At 47.9% G+C, this 15,678-nt stretch overlaps 1 protein-coding gene across 2 annotated transcripts in view; it reads left to right on the top strand.

The window, feature by feature from the left end:
* The first annotated feature begins 3,915 nt into the window (after positions 1–3,915).
* Positions 3,916–15,678, top strand: part of FGD5 (FYVE, RhoGEF and PH domain containing 5) — a 116,411-nt gene continuing 104,648 nt past the window's right edge. For both annotated transcript variants that reach the window (XM_025375710.1, XM_025375709.1), the window contains exon 1: positions 3,916–6,526. In XM_025375710.1, the coding sequence (XP_025231495.1) occupies positions 4,020–6,526 (2,507 nt within the window). In that variant the 5' untranslated portion in view covers positions 3,916–4,019. The remainder of the gene's footprint in view (positions 6,527–15,678) is intronic.

Here is a 15,678-nt window from a genome sequence, read left to right as displayed (position 1 = left end):
GCAAAAAAAAAAAAAAAAAAGAAAAAAGAAAAAAAAAATACTCCTAATCATTTTTCATAGACTTTATCATCATCCATCATATGATATGTAATGTACTTACCCTTTCTCTTGCATATCTCCCACCATCTCTTAATACAAGGTCCCTGAGTCTGGGGGCTTTGTTACAATTATTGATGCATCCAAAGAATCTAGATGAGGGCCTGGCACTTAGTTGGCACTCAATCAATATGTATTTAGTGGAATTAGACTAAGAGAAATTGAATGGTAGCAAATTAAAGCTAGTTGTTCACTTTCTGGTCAGTTGGTAGTTCTGAGCCCTGGACCCAGCCTTATGTACTTTTTTTTTGAGACGGAGTCTCGCTCTGTTGCCCAGGCTGGAGTGCAGTGGCGCAATCTCGGCTCACTGCAAGCTCCGCCTCCCGGGTTCACGCCATTCTCCTGCCTCAGCCTCCCAAGCAGCTGGGACTATAGGCGCCCGCCACCATGCCCGGCTAATTTTTTGCATTTTTAGTAGAGACGAGGTTTCACCGTGTTAGCCAGGATGGTCTCGATCTCCTGACCTCGTGATCCGCCTGACTCGGCCTCCCAAAGTGCTGGGATTATAGGCGTGAGCCACCGCGCCTGGCTTACATACATTTTTTAACTGCCCAGCTGTTTCTGGTCACCCTGGACTTAGTTTCCCTGCATTTTATCCTTCTCTGCCTCACTAGATGCTGGGACCCCTGAGTCTCTATCATAGAGGAAACACTCTGTGGCAAAAAGGGGATGGCAGAGGGTCAGGTGACAACACCAGAAAGCAGGAAACGCAGGTTCTACCACAGCTCTGCTCTGGAGTTGCCAGGTAGCCCCACACCAGTCACTCACTCTCTCTGTGCCTCAGTTTCCTCATCCTTCATTGAGGGTCAGATGAAGCCTTTCTGGTTTTGGCTTGCCTTGATCTCAGAGGGGGTGTGGCTGAAGCACTCTGCGCCTGGGGCTGGGAGCACAGGACAGGTGCTGAGTGTTTGCCATTCCCAGAGGCTCCTGTGGGGAAGGCATTTTCTTGCAGGATCATGCCTCAGACACCCACCATAACCTTTGCCTAGGAGACAGTGCCTGAAGATCAATAGCTTGATTGGATGAAGGACTGGGTGGGAGGGGGTGATGTAGTCAAGGTGATGGTCATTTTTCATGGTCCACCTGTCCCTTTATCACGTCTCATGGCACCCATGTGAAATGCCCACCTGTTAAGGATGAGAAATGAGAGTCCCACCCCCAAAGAATAATTTTGCGCCAATGCCTGCCACCCAATGTTGACAGTGTGAAGTTCATATTACGTAGTGTATCGGTGTAGAGCAAGACTTCAACCAAGGGAAGATCTGGGGTAGGCAAAGATGGACTTTATCTGAACAACAGCTATTATTTATTGAGTATTTCTATGTGAAGGCCTGCTATTGAGCCTTTTTTATATATTATGTAGCCTTTAATTTTTAAAACAACCATTGAGGGTAGGTGCTTTGTGGCACCCATTTTACAGATGAAGAAACTGAGGCTGAGTTTCATAGCTGATAAGTAGCAAAGTCAGGATTTGACCCAGATCAGCCAGGCTCCAAAGGCTCCCTCTGTTACCCCACCCTGACAGGTAGCTGAAGCGTATCATTTTAAGCTCCAATTTTTTGTTTTTCACTAATTTGGATAGATATTTTTCTAAACTAGGACGCACTTGACTGTGTATGGAAACAAGGAGTTTGATAGTCACTATTTCTAGAAGATTCTGGGGCATTGTATGGATGTCGGTGGTTAGCCTGGGCATTGATGTGGATGAAATGGTGTGGATTATAGGTTTGATGCAGTGGCTATTTTAACCTTTAAATCCATTGGCACTGAGACCAACTTTGGCTTCAGAAATACTGAAATTGAGGTGCCAGTGGTACAGTCCCATGAAGAAGTCTAAACCAGTTAGAGCTGTGCTGCACAGTACGGTAGCCACCAGCCACATGTGGCTAGTGAGCATGTAAAATGTAGCTAGTCTGAATTGAGATGTGCTGCAAATGTGAAGTGCATATTCGGTTTGGAACACTTAGTAATAAAAGAATGCCAAACACCTCATTAATACATTTTATATATTGATTACATATTGAAATAATATTTGGATATTTTGAGTCCAATAAAATATATTGTTAAAATTACTTTTATCTTTTTTTTTTTTTTTTTGAGACGGAGTTTTGCTCTTGTCACCCAGACTGGAGTGCAGTGGTTCAATCTCGGCTCATTGCAACCTGTGCCTCAGGTGATTCCCCTGCCTCAGCCTCCTGAGTAGCTGAGACTACAGGCGTGTGCCACCACACCTGGCTAATTTTTGTGTTTTTAGTAGAGACGGGGTTTCACCATGTTGACCAGGCTGGTCTCGAACTCCTGACCTCAAGTGATCAGCCCGCCTTGGCTTCCGAAAGTGCTGGGATTACATGTATGAGCTACCACACCCAGCCTTGCCCATTTATATTTAGTGTGCCTATAAGATAATTTAAAATTACCTATGTAGTATTATATGTGGCTCACATACCGGGGACAGCCCTGGATTAGAGATTAGTGGTGTTAGGTGCTTCAGGGACAAAAGTGGGCCTAACATGCATGGGAAGAGAAGAGTTTACTGGCAGAGACCTCCTCCTGGCAGTCTGCTTCATCTTCCCTCCTGTTAGGAGCCAGGCTGTTATTTTGAGGCCACTTGTGTCATACCCAAGCCTTAGTGGGAATGGAGCTGGGAGATTAGACCATGCTGAAGGGGAAACGTGGGAGTCCTAATCCATGGGTGGTGGGGATCCAGGCAGTACTTTTGAAGCAGGGATGTTGGGATGGAGATGGATTCTATGCCCGCAGTATGCAAGGGAGCTTAGGGGGCCAGGCAGGTGACAGGGAAGCCAGGGAGGAGGCATGCATGGGCAGTCTTGTGGCAGAGAGATGCTGAGCTCAAAAGTTGGCAACCACTCATTTGACCGTTCCCCTTCTCTAGATCCTTCCTATCCTGCAAATCTTAGCTAAAATGTCACCTTCTTCAAGAGGTCTTCCCTGGCCACAGCAGCCCATGCTTCTCTAATTCCTGTTGCACTGTAGTCTGCACCACATCTTTTATTCTGCCATGGTCAGTAGGTCCTCAGCATCCACAGGGAAGAGGCCTTTTGCAGATATCCATGTTGGCAAGTACTATATAATTTCTCCCATGAAATTTGGGTGTAGGCCTGGCTGGACACAGTCCTGAAGCATGCAGATTCCAGACGTGACCCCCAGCAGAAGCACACATCACTGTTTCAAACCTTTGGAGTGTCATTCATGAAGGGATGAGATGGCAGCTCTTCAGTCATAATAGTCCAAGGGTCCCTGGCTCTACCCTCCAGTTATTCTAACTCAACAGTGAGTTCTCAGCAGAGTCTGTCTTCTCTTGACCCTAGGAGACCCTGCCGTCTGCAGTGCTATGTGTGTAGCTAGTGGGTACCCAATGGAGTAGCTGTAGAATGGGGGCAATGTAAGCTCTATGAGGGCAGCAGGGAGGGTGACGGCAAGTTCAGCCTTTTCTCGTGGTCGCTGGCTCATAGAAAGTGTTTATCAGTAGCTGCTGGATGAATGAATGCACTGACCCGGACACTTCATTTGAGGAGCGCAGGATTTCATTTGGTTGATTTTCATTAGTTGGCTGTGTGTAGAACAGAGGTCTGTTCACCTTGTTTGCAGAATGAATCTTTAGTGGAAAATCAAGGGGTTTTAAAGATTCTGGTGGAGGGCATAAGCCTAACACAAAGCACGGGAGGTGGGCTTCACATGGGCGGATGGAACCATCTGCAATGTCCCCAGCAAGTGGTGTGTAGGAGACTCTGAATGGAAATAAAGTTAATCGTACTTTTTCTCCTTTTCTCTATTTTTGTCCTCTAGATTCGCCAAAACCACCTGTTGCTCCCAAGCCAAAGACTACCAGTCCACTGACGCCACTGACCGCGCCCAAATTCCCTTCCTCACCCAGGCCCGATAGTCTTCACAGTCCAAACTCCATGTTCAGGGGTCCGAAGCCCCCCATTGCCCCCAAGCCCAGGCTGACCGCCCCAAACGAGTGGAGAGCCAGTGTGTACCTGAATGACAGCTTGAACAAATGCAGCAACGGGCGGCTGCTCTGTGTAGACAGGGGGCTTGATGAAGGGCCCCGGTCCATCCCGAAGTGCTCTGAGTCAGAGACTGACGAGGATTACATCGTAGTCCCCAGGGCTCCGCTGAGGGAGGATGAACCCAAGGATGGGGGCAGTGTGGGAAATGAAGCCCTGATGTCTCCGGAGGCCTCTGGAGAAGAGGAAGAGGAATGTGAGGCGGGAGGCGAGGCATGTGGCCTGGATGGGGCGGGAGCTGGTGAGGATTTGGTGGCCCCTGCTGCTCCAGGGGCAGGAGTGCTGAGCAGGGACGGTGAGGAAGGCACAGACCTCGATCCTGAGGATGAAGGAGAGGGCTGCACTGATGAACCAGGGACACTGGAGCAGGTGTCCGGAAGTGAGGAGGAAGAGAAGCTGGTGCAGCCACACAGGGAGTGCAGCCTGGAGGATGGTGATTCTTGGGCTGGAGAGGCAGTCTTCCAGAGTGACCTCCTCCTGCCTCACATCCATGGAGAGGAGCACGAGCCCCCCGACAACCCCCAGCAGGCAGAGGAGGATGATGGGGAAGGCTGTGCCAGCACAGACCCAGCAGGGGCAGATGAGGGTTTGGATTCTGACAGGCCCACGGAGGACATGGGACAGGATGCTGAGGAAGCCAGCGAGGAGCCCCCTGAGAAGGAGGAGCCGGCCACGGGGATCCAGGAGGCAGAGACGGCCACAGACGGCCCTGAGGTTCTTGAGGAGGGATGTGAAGAGGCTATGGGTGTCACAGGTGGGGAACAGGTTGACCTCGGTGAACCACCTGACCACGAGGAGGAAACCAACCAAGAAGTGGCAGCTGCCACCCAGGAGGACCACTCACAGGATGAGCCCACCGAGGAGAGCTGCCAGATCGTCCCTTTTGAGAATGACTGCACAGAGGACTTTGTGACTTCCCTCACAGGAAGCCCCTATGAGTTCTTCCCAACCGAGAGCACCTCTTTTTGCAGCAAGAGCTGTTCTCCTCTTTCTGAATCAGCGGAAGGTTTAGAATCAGAGCAGGCACCAAAGTCGGGGCTGTGTGCGGAGGAGAACCCCGTGGTGGGGCCTTCGTGTGGCTCTGTGCAGGGTGGAGCGGCAGCCCCTGATGTGGTGGTCGTACTGGAGGAGGAGGCCTTGGATGATGCACTGGCCAACCCCTATGTGATGGGAGTGGGCCTGCCGGGTCAGGCGGCCCCTGGAGAAGGAGGGCAGGCTGCATCGGACGCCCTGGGTGGTTATGGCTCGAAAGAAGAAATGAACTGTGAGTCAGAGGGTGGCCTGGTCTCTGCGGACAGGAAGAACACCAGCACGAGGACCCGGCCCCACTCTGGGAAGGTGGCTGGCTATGTCCCAGAAACCGTCCCTGAAGAAACCGGACCTGAGGCAGGCTCGTCAGTCCCTGGCATTGGAGGTGCCACAGAGGAAGTGGGAAAGACGCTTTTGTCATTGGAGGGGAAGCCCCTGGAAGCCAGCAGGGCCTTGCCAGCAAAGCCCAGGGCCTTTACTTTATACCCTCGGTCGTTCTCCGTGGAAGGCCGAGAGATTCCGGTCTCCGTGTACCAGGAGCCTGAGGGGTCAGGGCTGGATGACCATAGGATAAAGAGGAAAGAGGACAATCTCTCTCTGTCGTGTGTGATTGGCTCCTCTGGGAGTTTCTCCCAGAGAAACCACCTTCCGTCCAGCGGCACCTCCACGCCTTCTTCCATGGTCGACATCCCACCTCCTTTTGACCTGGCCTGCATCACCAAGAAGCCCATCACAAAGAGCTCTCCCTCGCTCCTGATCGAGAGCGACTCCGCAGACAAGTGCAAGAAGAAGAAGTCATCCTTTAAGCGGTTCCTGGCGCTGACATTTAAGAAGAAGACCGAGAACAAATTGCACGTGGATGTGAACGTGTCTTCCTCTAGGTCCTCTTCAGAATCCAGCTACCACGGGCCTTCCAGGATTCTGGAAGTTGACCGGAGAAGCCTCAGTAACTCCCCTCAGCTTAAGTCTCGGACTGGGAAGCTCCGGGCTTCTGAATCCCCCTCCTCCCTCATCTTTTATAGAGATGGCAAGAGGAAAGGTGTCCCCTTCAGCAGGACGGTGTCCAGAGTGGAGTCCTTCGAAGACCGCTCCCGGCCACCCTTCCTGCCCTTGCCACTGACCAAGCCACGGTCCATCTCCTTCCCCAGCGCTGACACTTCAGACTATGAGAACATTCCAGCCATGAACTCGGACTATGAGAATATCCAGATTCCACCCCGGAGACCTGCCAGGGCTGGCGCGTTCACGAAGCTGTTTGAAGATCAGAGCAGAGCCCTGTCCACAGCAAATGAAAATGATGGCTACGTGGACATGAGCAGCTTCAACGCCTTTGAGAGCAAACAGCAGAGCGCAGACCAGGACGTGGAAAGGTACCTGACGTTCTTTTTCCTTTCTTGTTCGACAGCTGTAACTATCCAAGAGGCAGCATGGGTGTGAGGTACAGATGGACTTGCTTTCCAGCCTCAGGCTCTGTTTCTTACTAGCTGTATTGACTTGGGGTGAGGGGCTTTGTATCTCTGAGCCTCAGTTACTTCATCCGTGAGATGGGACTCATGCTACCTCACGGTAGGGGGTTTAAGAAAATCAGAGTAAGGCCAGGTGCCATGGCTCACGCCTGTAATCCCAGGACTTTGTGAGGCCGAGGCGGGCAGATCATAAGGTCAATAGATTGAGACCATCCTGGTCAACATGGTGAAACCCCATCTCTACTAAAAATACAAAAATTAGCTGGGCATGGTGGCGTGTGTCTGTAGTCCCAGCTGCTTGGGAGGCTGAGGCAGGATAATCGCTTGAACCTGGGAGGCGGAGGTTGCAGTGAGCCGAGATCGCGCCACTGTACTCCAGCCTGGTGACAGAGCGAGACTGTCTCAAAACAAAAGAAAATCAGAGTAGATATTCTGTGTGAAAGCAGTGTATAAAATGCCAAATATGGTACATGTAAGAGCATTTTTGTTTACATTATTTGGGAGACAGTTCTCATTATCTCCTAGGTAGGTGGCTTTGCTACTCCTCTCTGAGACAGTCACCAAGAGAGAAGGTTCTGGAATCTTGCCAAACTAAATATCTTTCACATCAGGAAAATACCCTAAATTCGGATTGATACCTTTTTGTTGAGTAAATATACACTGTATGCAACAGGGAACTAGAAAAGACTATTTAAATGGTTTAAAGAGCTGATGGTGCCCTGAGCTACATTTCTGAATGGAAGTCTTGAAGAGCTACATCCAAGCTTGTTTTTTTTTTTGTTTTTGTTTTTTTTTTAATTGATTCACTTTGGAAGTAAGAGTGAGACACCGAAGTTATTGAACAACAGTGGGGGTATTCTGACCCTACCTTCCCAAGACTGACTGAATGCCCCTCATTGATCATCCCAAGTGGATAATTGCCAAATCTTGCCGTTCCTCGTGGAATTGTGGACACAACTTAAATGGGATGCAGTTTGCCCTAAACTATCTGCACTGTTTGGGGCCACCTGATCTGAATTAACGAAAAACCAAAGTGGTTGTGATTTTAAAAGAAACCCTGTGATTCTTTTCCCTCACGTGCAGAAACTTAAACCAGTCCTACACAGCTGTTGTTGCTGGGAATTCCTAGGGGACCCGCAGTCTTGCCTAGATAAGGATGATTTGCAATTAGCATTAGCTGTTGTTGGAGTAGAGCTGCTAGGAAGTGTTTGCATGGATAATTCTCTTGAGTATTTTTCATGGTTCCCCATCCCGGCTCCATCTTCTCCCTATCCCAAGTCTGGGTAAGACGATTTATTTATTAGTTCTTTCTAGGATGAAAAGATTTGTTTGCTAGAGCAAAGGTAAACACCAGCACAGCCCGAGGGACTGAGTTTAATTTGGAGAATGTGGACTCGTGCGAGCTGCAAGAGGGGTAGAGAGGCAGAGCCAACAGTTCATTGCATTAATAACAATCGGTGTGAGTGGACAAGACCTGTCCCCGGCCGAGTGCCTCCTAGCACTGAGGAAAGCAGAACCAAGCTTTGCAACAATAAACTCTGTGCTGGAAGAGACTGCTCACCTCTAACAGGTGCTTACCCAGTGTACTTGAAATCCTCCAGCCACAGGGAACCCATCACTCCCAGTGCTGCCTCATCGGGTGCTGGGTACTCTGATCATGAAGAAGAGTTTCTTTCTGACTGAGGCATATACTGTTCCTCTCTAATATCCCTCCCCAACTCATGGCGCTTCTCTCTCAAGCCAGGTGAGGGAGCTTATTTCATCTTTTTTACAACAGCCCTTCAAAAATCGAAGTCTGCCTCTGTAGAATCACAGAATTTTATAGCTGGAGGAAACTTCAGACACAAGTCCTGTTCCAGAAGAGGAAACTGTGACACAGAGAGGAAAAGTCACTTGCGTAAGATCTCTCAGTAAGTTACTGGAGAAATCAGTGTCCAAACCCAGACTTCTTGACTTCTGGATCAGGAATTTGTAGTGAATTATGTGAGGGAATACCAGGTCGGGTTGTGCAGGCTGTGCACCGTACAATCCCAAGGGTAAGTTCTTCACCTTTTGGTCTATGTATGGTGCTACCTGGGGGGTGCAGTGCACAGGCTGCTTGGCTATATGTGAAGGACCTGTTGCCTTGATCTGTACTTTGTGCAAAAACAGAACAAAAAGGCCTTTTCATCCAGACAGTTATGACAATAGGGAACAAAATATCTAAGACAACGCTAAAGCTCCTGGATCGTGACTGCTTCCTGTGTGCCAAGCACTGTGCTAGGTGCTTTCTTTGCATTAGCTCACATTTGATGCTACAGCCTAGGGCCTTGGTTGAGTGTCTTGAACTGTTAGACTCTGCATTTCAAAAGCACGGTTGCACCACTCTGATGCCGTTTCGCCAAAGGCCAGACTGACTGGGATAAATCTCCCATGCAGGAACCGCATCCTCTTGGACATCAATCAGTGAGCAAAGCTTTCTTCCGCTTTCCTGCATGAAACAGATGAAAGCAAAGGGGGAGAAAAATCCCCACTTTGGGCTGGAGCAGGTCTGGGCAAGGGAGGTTTGAGACTCATATTGCCGAGAGGCATGAGTGACTGCCGAGGGGCTGGGGGACCCTGCTTGTTTGCCTGAATGGGGGCTTTGAGTACAGAGTGGAGGGGGTGCTGCTGATCTGAGACCTGTGCCCAGGGGTACTTGGAGTTGGATGGGATGAGAGGGTGGGGAGGCAGTTCCTTCCTCTTTCTGCTACTTGTCCTGCCCCATGCCTTGCTTTAGTGTGAGGATTAGAGGCAGAAGCCAAAATAAATACCCATAGCTCTGACTGAAGGCAGGTCAGTGCACCAGACATGGATTCAAAGCCTAAGGTCCCCGCACTTGTTATGGGACCTTGGAAGAGGCTGGGCCGCAGTTTGCCCATCTGTAAAATGGTGAGGTTGGAGCAGTTGTGTATTTCTCAACCTTTCACCTTTCCTGGACTGCATTTACCATTTCCATTATACTGCCTATACTTTGACTTATTATTTTTCTTTAAATCAGCACATCTTTTTTATTTAGAAAAATGTAACGGAAACTTTTTGTCACTATTGGGAAATGGAAAAACAGTATCAGTTGCCATAAATAGAAGGCAATTGTAAAAATAAGATAGAACAGTAAAACAACACGGGTAAAGACTAGCTTGAGGTGATTCCTTGCCAAGGCTGGGAACTGGAAGCCTGGTCTCTTCGTTAAACAGGGAGAGGTGTTAAAGACATGTGTGCGCCACGTGGAGACTTTCTACCTGGCAAAACCAGAAGAATCCAAAAGGACTAAGAACGGAGTAACTGTCTCATGGTGTGATTCCGTGTTATTTAAATCCAAGCCCTTTTTCTACTAAAAGTGTCTCCCTTCAAGAAACAGCATATAATAGAATTCAGAGAGCCCTTAGTGACCCTGAAACTGAGTGAGCAGCAGCTCAGGGTCTAATGGATGATTGTAAAGTTTCTTCTGTGTAGTTACTTCCTTTGAGATTTGCACAGATAGTAGCATGTTAGTAGCTATGGTAATATTGTTACCAGTCTTTTATAAAAAAAATGTATTACCTGTGTCCATTTTTTCAATGGTATACAAAAGAAGGTTTTATCATTCTTTAGTTTAAAATGTATACCTAGGCTGAGTGCAGTGGCTTATGCCTGTAATCCCAATACTTTGGGAGGCCAAGGCAGGAGGATCATTTGAAGCCAGAAGTTTGAGACCAGCCTGGACAACATAGTGAGACTCCCATCTCTACATATATGTGTGTGTGTGCATATGTGCATATGTATATATGCACACACACACATATATAAATAGCCAGGCATGGTGGTACGCACCTTAGTCCCAACTGCTCAGGAGGCTGAGGCGGGAGGATCACTTGAGCCAGGAATTTCAGGCTACATTGAGCTGTCATCACGCTACTGCACTCCAGCCTGGGTGACAAAGCAGACCTGATTGAAAAGAAAAATTAAATGAAGTGTATCCCTGAAGCGTTCTTTTTTCCCTGAATTGACTCTCACTTAAAAAAAAAAAAAAAGTTTTCAGCAGAGGTCTAGTCCAACATCCTTAGTTTCCAGATAGGCTGTCTTAGGTCCTAAGCCACTGACCAATAGTCTTGGCTAGGGGAACCCAGTCTTCACGTCTGAATATCCAATAGCACCTTGATATGTTGGTTATACACTAGAAGTTTAATAAATGTATACTGATGAGTTGGTGATTTTGAGCCTCACAAGGGGAAAGAAATATCTTTTTTTTCTTTTTTTTTTTTTTTTTTGAGACGGAGTCTTGCTCTGTCGCCCAGGCTGGAGTGCAGTGAGAAATATCATTTATTAAATACCTGTTTTTAGCAACACAGTGCTGGGTGCTTTGTATACAGTCATTACATACCTGTTTTATGCAAAACACGACACAAACTCACTTGTCCTAAATGTCTCATTTAAATCTTCATCATCATATGTTTGTGTGTTACATGATAGCAGTCAGCGTTATACGTCAGCACAGATCCCTGAGGCCGCTTTTCCCCAACATTTTGTTATGAAAATGTTCACACTTGTTGAGAAGTTAAGAGTTTTAGTGTGAACGCCCATGTGCCCATCACCCAGATTATACCATGCACATGTTGCTGCACTGGTTTTTTCTCCTCTCTCTCTCTCTCTCTCTCTTCCCCTCCGTCCTTCTCTCCCTCTCTGCCTCTCCTCTTCTTCCCCTCTCCCCCTCTGCCCCTCTCCCCACTGCCCTCATCTATTAGTACATATTGTTCTTGACACATTTATGATAGCTTTTTCTGTTTACAGATGAGGACACTGTGGCCCGAGGAGAGCCTGTGAAAGCACCACGGCTAAGCACATAGGCTTTGGAGCCAAGCTGCCTGGGTATTGGTCTACACTTACTGTCTTTGTGACCTAGAACAAGTTTCTGACCTCTCTGTACCTCAGTGTCCTTATCTGTAAACGGAGATGATCATTGTACCTGCCTTGGAATGTCATTAAGACTACAGGAGTTAATACAGCACATGGTAAAATGATCAGTAAGCATTAGCTGTTACTAAGTGACATGACTGAGGTCACATAGTGGGGGATGCAGGATTTGAGTTTGATTCCTGAGGTATGGAATCTGGGAGGGAGAATCTGGTTCCTCTTGTTGTGTATTTCTCTCTGTCTGTCTCTATTTCTCTCTCATACACACCCAACGACTCTTCTGCATGTGTTTGACTTAACGTTTAGGGCTTTACATCACATCAGGAAAACCAGGACCATGAATTTTGCAAGCTTTTGCCATGGGATGTGGCAGGAACTGTGCCTCTGACTTCTCATGAGATGGGTTCAGGGCTGCCGGCAACGTCTGAGCAGTATTGATTTGGAATCATTAGCTGCCTCATACACCAAAGACAGCAAGGCTAGGGGTTTTATGATTCCATAATCATAGTAAAACTGCCTGTCTCTATTATTATGACTGTAGTTGTTATTTCACTTACAACTTACGGTTAGTTAGGTAGGAATTTCCAGTTCCCATTTTCCAGATGAGAAAACAGGCTTGATGACATGACATGAACTATCTTCTGTCACATGGATGGTAAGTGGCCAAACCAAGGTCAGAACCCAAGTCTGTGCAACTTTCAATCCAGTGCTGTTTCCACTACTACCTGTTTCCTGTGGTCGAAAATTGCCACATTTTCTGGTATTCTTAATCCAAACCTGTTGAGTGTCCTGCTTGCAAGAGACAGGGTGGCACAGCCACCCCCAAAGTGTTAACATTGCTTATTGGTCCAAGAGACTCAAGGAAAAGTGAAAGGACACCTTTCTTTTCTGCTGGCTGGTGGGTTTGTCGCTCTATTGGCAACTCATCAATACAGCGAGCTTTTCTGGGACTTGCTAGTGAGGTACTCAGATGTCTTTCCCTCCTGCAGGCCACTGTGGGGACCCCTGCCCTTGTGTGGCCAGCTGTGCCTGAGGAGCAACCAGGAGTTCTCGGTTTGGAGCATGCCATCTGTTTGGGATGAAATGCTCATTAGGAGAACCTCAGAAGATCCCACCCACCCAGGGCAGCAGCTCGTGTGTGCTTGTGCATTGCAGACAGAGCAGTTCAGGATTCTGCTCCGCCAGCCCAGGGTTGTTACAGCTTATGGTTGAAATGCAGCTCGAATTACATGCCCAGGAGTTTGTGTTTGGGCCACATTGTGCAGCATGCATATGAGGAGAGGGAGCAGGAAGACCCAGGAGGTGAATGTGTTGGCTCACTGGTGATGGCTGTTTGTGAAATGACTCATTTTGGGCAAGGATTGCATGGAGTGATGTGTGGAAGGAGAGAGAGGGGGACCAGGTATCACTGCTGGCCTCAGTGGACTGAGAGTCTTGGGGTAGGAAGAGGACTTAGACCCAAGTCACTGAAATGCAAGGTAGAAAAGGCTCAGGACCCTAAGAGTAGGAGTCCAGAGGCGGGCAGGATGGCTTCATGGACAAAGTGACACTTTAGTAGACACTGCAGGGAAAGTAGGCTTTTGACATGGAGGCAGGAGAAAGAGGAGAGAACATACAAGAAATAGGACTCCAAGGAAAATGTCTTCCTTCATTCAGAAGGTACCTCGATACCTTTATTCTGGAAAATAGGTCACATCATCTGCAGAAAGGGAGGATGATTCTGTGGAGGAGATGGGGTTGAAAGGCTTAAGGACTAAACACAAACACCATCTCTCTCTCTCGTTTTTGAGTGTAACAGTAGAGCATTGTGAGTGAGCCCAGCCAGCTCCCTCACTCAGTCCGCTAGCATTCCCTGAGTATCTGCTGATTGTCTGCACTGTTCTAGGTAGTAAAGGTACTCAGATCTCTGCCCTCCGGAGTTTTTAGGCTGGCTGAGGAGAAAGATGGATAGAGAGGCAGTTAGAGCCTGGGGTGATAAAGTGATAAAGCTTGGTTAGTGGTATGTACAGTTGGCTATGGAGTGCGCAGTAGGGGAGCCTTCAGTATCTGTAGGATATTTGAGATGGGTCCTTTTTTTTTTTTATTTTGAGATGGATCCTCACTCTGTTGCCTAGGCTGGAGTGCAATGGCACGATCTTGGCTCATTGCAACCTCTGCCTCCCAGGTTCCAGTGGGGGATTACAGTCTCCCACCACCTTGCCTGGATAATTTTTGTATTTTTAGTAGGGATGGGGTTTCACCATGTTGGCTAGGCTGGTCTTGAGCTCCTGACCTCAGGTAATCCACCTGCCTCGGCCTCCCAAAATGTTGGGATTACAGGTGTGAACCACCGCACCCAGCTGAGGTGGGTCTTGATGGGGAGCAGGAGTTCATGATGGAGACAGTCCAGGGAGAGAAAAAGCCTGCGTGTGAGTCTGGAGGGTCGAAAGGACCTTGAAGTGTTCAGCTGGAGCTCAGGTGCATGGAGTTGGGAAGGCAGGGCAGGCCCAGCTGAGAATGCCTTGTATATCAGCGTGACAAGTGTGTACGCCATCCCCCGGGCAGGGGGGAGACCATAGCGGTTTTCAGCAGGGGAGTGCCGTTGTGTGGATGATGCATTGCATGGATACTTTGCTGGCAGGGTGGAGAATGGAGGGGATGGAGGGATGGGAAGCCGGGAGATTTGTGAAGAGATGGTTGTAGTGGTCCCCTCAAGAGAGAATGACCAACCTGGGGCTGTGGCTGCGGCCAGGGGAGGAGCGGCGTTCTGCCACCAGGATGTCCACAGCAACCATAGTTCTCCAACGCTGATGAACTCCAGAGCTAGACTGCATCTGCCTTTGCATTTCTCTTTTCATTCTTTTGTCTTTTACAGTCTGGTCCAAATAAAAGATTTGAGTTGGTTTCCAGTAAAGGACACAGCAAGAAATAATAGGAATTCAGTCTTTAAGAGTAAAGGAGACAAGCCAAGCAATAAAGTTGTGGGGAGGTCATTGTATGGGCCATCCAGACCTAGAATAGTGACTGCAATTGCAGTTCTGGAATCTAGCACAAAATCGAGCATAAGCATCCCCTCCTTCGTCCTCCCCACCTGTCAGTGCACCCCCAGAATCCTTAGAATGCATAAGTATTTTGTGAGGTGATTCTCTGAGAGTGAAACCTGACTTTTATTTATTTTTTACACCGTAGACAGCGCTGCAGCAACAAATAACACATCATTGTAAAACCGAGGTGATTTACAGCCTCAGCTATCAATCCTCGATGGGAATGTGACAGAGTTGCAGCTAAGCCTCCTGCTGACTGGTTCCATTGGTGCTGAGAGCCGTGTGGCTGGATTTTTGGCATATCCTAGCTGTGGTATTCATTGGTATCTTTATATCTGCCTGTAAGCCAGGAGCCTTCTTATTATTATGTTTTTGACAAATGAACTCATGCAGAGCTTTCATTAAGTTTCACTGAAAGGACCTAGAAATGCCATGAAAATTATTATAATCTCAAAACCATCACATCCTAATGCATGTGGCTGTGCTTCTTGTTGCAATTGACTGATGAGAATACTCAGTTTTTAATTTTCTGACTTAAAATAAGACCATCTGCAGCTGTTTCTTTTAGCAATAATTTTTAATTAAATGCAATAAAATTTACATGGAAGGACCCTAATAAGAAAATTGTGTCAGGAACACACTCATTGTAACATTACTAGCATGCTATTAAGACCCCCCAACTATTTTTTTTACCTTGCAGAGCTGTAATGTAGATAAGATCCTGATTAAGTGTTAATCACAACGTGGTTTTACCTTCATAAAATCAGGGTTTCTCCCTGTAGGAGGTGTGAATATAATTCTCGCTAATAGAAGAGAGTCTTATCGTCGGAGTTCTTCGGTGAAATGTCAGCAGCAGGTCTCCGTGACCAGCTGAGCCCCAGAAGAGGAGTGAAGTCTTTGTTCCAGCTTGAGTCTGGATTTCCTTGAGGTATTTGGGCCTCACTTTCCCCAGCTTTTCAAATGGGGATGAGGCTGTCAGGCATAGGATACAGCCAAAGAGGAAAGCTGTGTTGGTAGTCCGTGCATTCCATGAGTACAGATGTGTATCAGGCACCTATTCTGAGCTGGGTGCTGCTCTCTGAGCTCCACATGCAGCAGTGAACAGACTCCTTGTGCTGGGGA

This window comes from Theropithecus gelada, chromosome 2 (assembly GCF_003255815.1).
Source record: "Theropithecus gelada isolate Dixy chromosome 2, Tgel_1.0, whole genome shotgun sequence".
NCBI classification, from domain to species: Eukaryota; Metazoa; Chordata; class Mammalia; order Primates; family Cercopithecidae; genus Theropithecus; species Theropithecus gelada.
Note: the sequence above shows the minus strand (reverse complement) of the source record. Positions and strands in the feature narration are given on the sequence as shown.